The following is a 4,152-nucleotide window of genomic DNA, read 5'->3' on the forward strand; positions in this document are numbered from 1 at the left end:
GGATTACAATCGCAGCGAGCCCACCACGGCGCCCCCCAAGCCCTTCCCGGCCAAGCCTACTCTCCCAGGCCCACCGGGGATGCCGGCCTCCGGGGCAGAGTGCCCTGCCGACGGCCCGTCTGTGTGCAAGTGCCGGGAGCCCTTCGTGCCCATCCTGAAGGAGTCGCATCCACTCTACAACAAGGTGCGGACAGGCCAGGTGCCCAACTGCGCGGTGCCCTGCTACCAGCCGTCCTTCAGTCCGGACGAGCGCACGTTCGCCACTTTCTGGATCGGCCTGTGGTCCGTACTGTGTTTCATCTCCACCTCCACCACGGTGGCCACCTTCCTCATCGACATGGAACGCTTCCGCTACCCCGAGCGCCCCATCATCTTCCTGTCAGCGTGCTACCTGTGCGTATCACTGGGCTTCCTGGTGCGCCTGGTCGTGGGTCACGCCAGCGTCGCCTGCAGCCGTGAGCACAGCCACATCCACTATGAGACGACCGGCCCCGCGCTGTGCACCGTCGTCTTCCTGCTGGTCTACTTCTTCGGCATGGCCAGCTCCATCTGGTGGGTCATCCTGTCACTCACCTGGTTCTTGGCTGCTGGCATGAAGTGGGGCAACGAGGCCATCGCGGGCTATGCGCAGTACTTCCACCTGGCCGCATGGCTCATCCCCAGCGTCAAGTCCATCACAGCGCTGGCACTGAGCTCCGTGGATGGGGACCCGGTGGCCGGCATCTGCTACGTGGGCAACCAGAACCTGAACTCGCTTCGTGGCTTCGTGCTGGGCCCGCTGGTGCTCTACCTGCTGGTGGGCACGCTGTTCCTCCTGGCCGGCTTCGTGTCCCTCTTCCGTATCCGAAGCGTCATCAAGCAGGGTGGCACCAAGACGGACAAGTTGGAGAAGCTCATGATCCGCATCGGCATTTTCACACTGCTCTACACGGTGCCCGCCAGCATCGTGGTGGCCTGCTACCTGTACGAGCAGCACTATCGCGAGAGCTGGGAGGCGGCTCTCACCTGTTCATGCCCTGGCTCCGATGCGGGCCAGCCGCGCGCCAAACCCGAGTACTGGGTGCTCATGCTCAAGTACTTCATGTGCCTCGTGGTGGGCATCACGTCGGGAGTCTGGATCTGGTCCGGCAAGACAGTGGAGTCCTGGAGGCGCTTCACTAGCCGCTGCTGCTGTCGCCGGCGGCGGGGCCACAAAAGCGGCGGCGCTATGGCCGCGGGGGACTACGCTGAGGCGAGCGCGGCACTCACGGGCAGGACCCCCCCCCCCCCTCCTACCACAAGCAGGTGTCCCTGTCGCACGTGTAGGAGGCCGCAGCCATGGACCCGGCGGGGGTTGGGGGAGGGGAGGGGCGGTTTGTTTGGTAGCTCTGCCAAGGTCACTTCCGTTTACCTTCCTGGTGCTGATGCCCCCTCCTGGGGCACCTTGGAGAGAGAGGGAAAAGGGCGTTTGGAGGGAGCACCTGTCCCAGTTCTTGAAGGGGCTCAGCTCACGCGTATTCTATTTTGCGTTTCTTACTGCTTTCTTTAGGGGAACCCTCTTTTTAATTTATATGTTTTTTTCCTTAATTTTTAACTTTGTTGCATTTTGGCAACATTTACCTTTGCTCTGGGGGCTGTACAGTCCTGAGGGTGGCATTGTAACGAAGTTCCACTCTGTTCAGATTTCTTTGAACTGTGTGTCCTAAATTGGGAAAAGATATTTCCTGTACGTGTGTCCTCTTTTTTTTTTTTCTTTTCTTTTCTTTTTATTGTGAACAGTGAGTTTGGGTTGCTGTGACTGACTGAGAAGTTCTTGGGTGTGCTTTTTCAACTCGTTTCTCCTTCCACACTTAAAGCGTCCAAGATGCTTTAAGGGGAGCTACTTGTCCTGTTTAAAGCCCCAAGGCATACCAAGAAGGGAAGCATAAAGTGGTTGGGGCCTCCCCAAACTGGCAAGGTTAGAGGGTGCTTAGCATTTCTCCTTCATCCTTAACTTTATTTAGGGAGCTGTGGGCCCTTTTCTGTAGTGCTTGTAGTAATTCTCATTTCTAACAGCGCCACCGTTGAGTTTTGAGTAAGTTAGATGTAACCTTATAGAATGTCCGGTGTAATGACGGGCAGTCCTGAGAACCTAAGAATGGTGATTGGTTGAGCTTAACTTCTAGGCTGGTTAGGGCAGCTTTGTGCCAGAGAGTGGGTGGTTCTTAATAGGCTTCAGTGATCCTGTTTCTTTTTTCTTCTTTTCTCTTTTTTTTAACATAAAAAGGAGCTTGTGTTACAATTTTGGTAAAAGTTAAATCCATTCCTTTCTCCTGGAAAGTGCTGATCGTTGCTAAAGGGGGCTTCTTTTTAGATTTAACAACAAAAATGATTATAGTTTCAGAAATTTCTAACACGTTTAGGCTGCCCCTGCCCCACCTCCTTTATCATGTTAAACAGTCTTTTTGCTTTTCTTATTCCTCCTCTCCTGGAGAGCAGTGATTAGAAGCCACACCCACCCTTGAATGAAGTGCTTGACCTGGGGGAGGGAGGCTGGCTACCTGTGAACAAACACTGGCCTCTGTATCCTTGGACTTTGAACTAGTTTATAGCCAGATATTCCAAAAGCAGAAAGGCATTGCTCTCTGCAGGCTCTGAAAACACATGAGACTCATAACATATTTGCCTAAGCTTTTAAAATATGGGTCAGAGTATGCTACGGCCTCTTTTCACCCCCCAGCCCCCCACATTTTTCATTTCCTCCTCTTCTGAGAAAGCCTAAATAATGAGTGTTCGTACACAATTCTTTGCTGGTATAGAATTTGGTTTTCTTTCCTAATCTGTTTAACTGCTCCATTCATACATGAGAGTTTGTATATTGATGAATCTCTCTCTCTCTCTCTCTCTCTCTCTCTCTCTCACACACACACACACACACACACACACACACAGGGGTTTCTTCACTATTAGAAAATTCTATTTACTTTCCTAATCTATTTAACCATTCATTCATGAACAGTGTGAGGCCATTACGGGGGAGGGGGTGACAGTACACCAGCCAGCAAAATACCCATAACCAGGAAGGAGTGGGGACTACATTTAGGAAGCACAAATGGATAAAAGAAAGCCTCCCTAGGAAAACAACTGGAGTCTAGGCATTTGTGCTTCCTTTATTCCAGAGTGGGAAAAGTCCACTTTAAGCCCACGTCAGTTTTTACTTCATGGATATGAAGTAGACAAATGCATGGCTCCCATAGGGAATTTAAACACTGCCGATAAGGAGAAACCTAGTATTGTAGTGTTAAGGACTCTTAAAAGCCGTTCACATTTACAAAAATGTACCCCTCTTACACAATTCATCCTCCGAATCAAAATTAAGTGGATTCAACAAAACCTAGTACACATTGCTGCAGAACTGGGTGTATACCCCTGTCCTCTCTATTCAGAAGCCTCTTCCTGGAACCTTGAACTCGAGCCCCTATCTGGGCTCCACGTTTCTCCTGTTTTTCAAATGAGGGCCTTTTCTGATCACGACCTCTTTCTTCGGTTGGTCTGTCTTCCCAGAAAGCTCAGCACTTGCTCTGCTGCCTTCAGTCATCGTGCCTGCTTGGGGTTGTTCCCCATTTCTTTCTTGGTGGAGGAATCTAGAAATTGATGACACACACATCTACAGTTGTGGAATGAAGTGGAATGAAGTGACTGAATTCTTTTTTTATTATTATTATTTTTTTTAGCAACATGCCAAACCTAAACATTTCAAAAACATTTCAAAAATAAGACAATAAAAAAAAAAAAGAGGCTAAGGCAATGGCAGGCAACCTAGGTGATGTTTTGGGGAGGTCTAGTTTCATACCAACTTTCAGAGGCGCCTCTTTCTTACCCTCACTCCTGCTCTTTTCCCTCCCCCAAAGAGAGACAAAGATAAAACCCACTTGCTTACTTACTGTCTTACCAGTATCAGTCACCTCACCCCCAACCAGAGGCCACCCTGTTTTTAATCCACATTCTTTTTCCCTGTGAGATGCATTTTTCTTATGAAAACAAATATACTCATGGAAATAATCATAAAATGGAAAACGGGGTAGTTCAGCAACTTCTCCACAGCCTGCCTTGCCGAGTTGGGGAGCACCTGAGGCCCAGGTTAGCCTTGCGTGTTCAACCTTCAGTCTGTCTTCCGTCATTCATTTTCATCAG

The 4,152-nt window shown here is 50.0% G+C and overlaps 1 protein-coding gene across 1 annotated transcript in view; it reads left to right on the top strand.

Annotated features, from left to right (window-relative positions):
* Positions 1–1,258, top strand: part of FZD5 (frizzled class receptor 5) — a gene marked incomplete at its 3' end in the record, with an annotated part of 1,626 nt that extends 368 nt beyond the window's left edge. The window contains 1 exon segment of the mRNA XM_027768366.1: positions 1–1,258. Within this exon segment, the coding sequence (XP_027624167.1) occupies positions 1–1,258 (1,258 nt within the window).
* Between the last annotated feature and the right edge of the window lie 2,894 nt (positions 1,259–4,152).

Source organism: Tupaia chinensis, unplaced genomic scaffold, assembly GCF_000334495.1.
Source record: "Tupaia chinensis unplaced genomic scaffold, TupChi_1.0 Scaffold000076_1, whole genome shotgun sequence".
Classification (NCBI taxonomy): domain Eukaryota; kingdom Metazoa; phylum Chordata; class Mammalia; order Scandentia; family Tupaiidae; genus Tupaia; species Tupaia belangeri.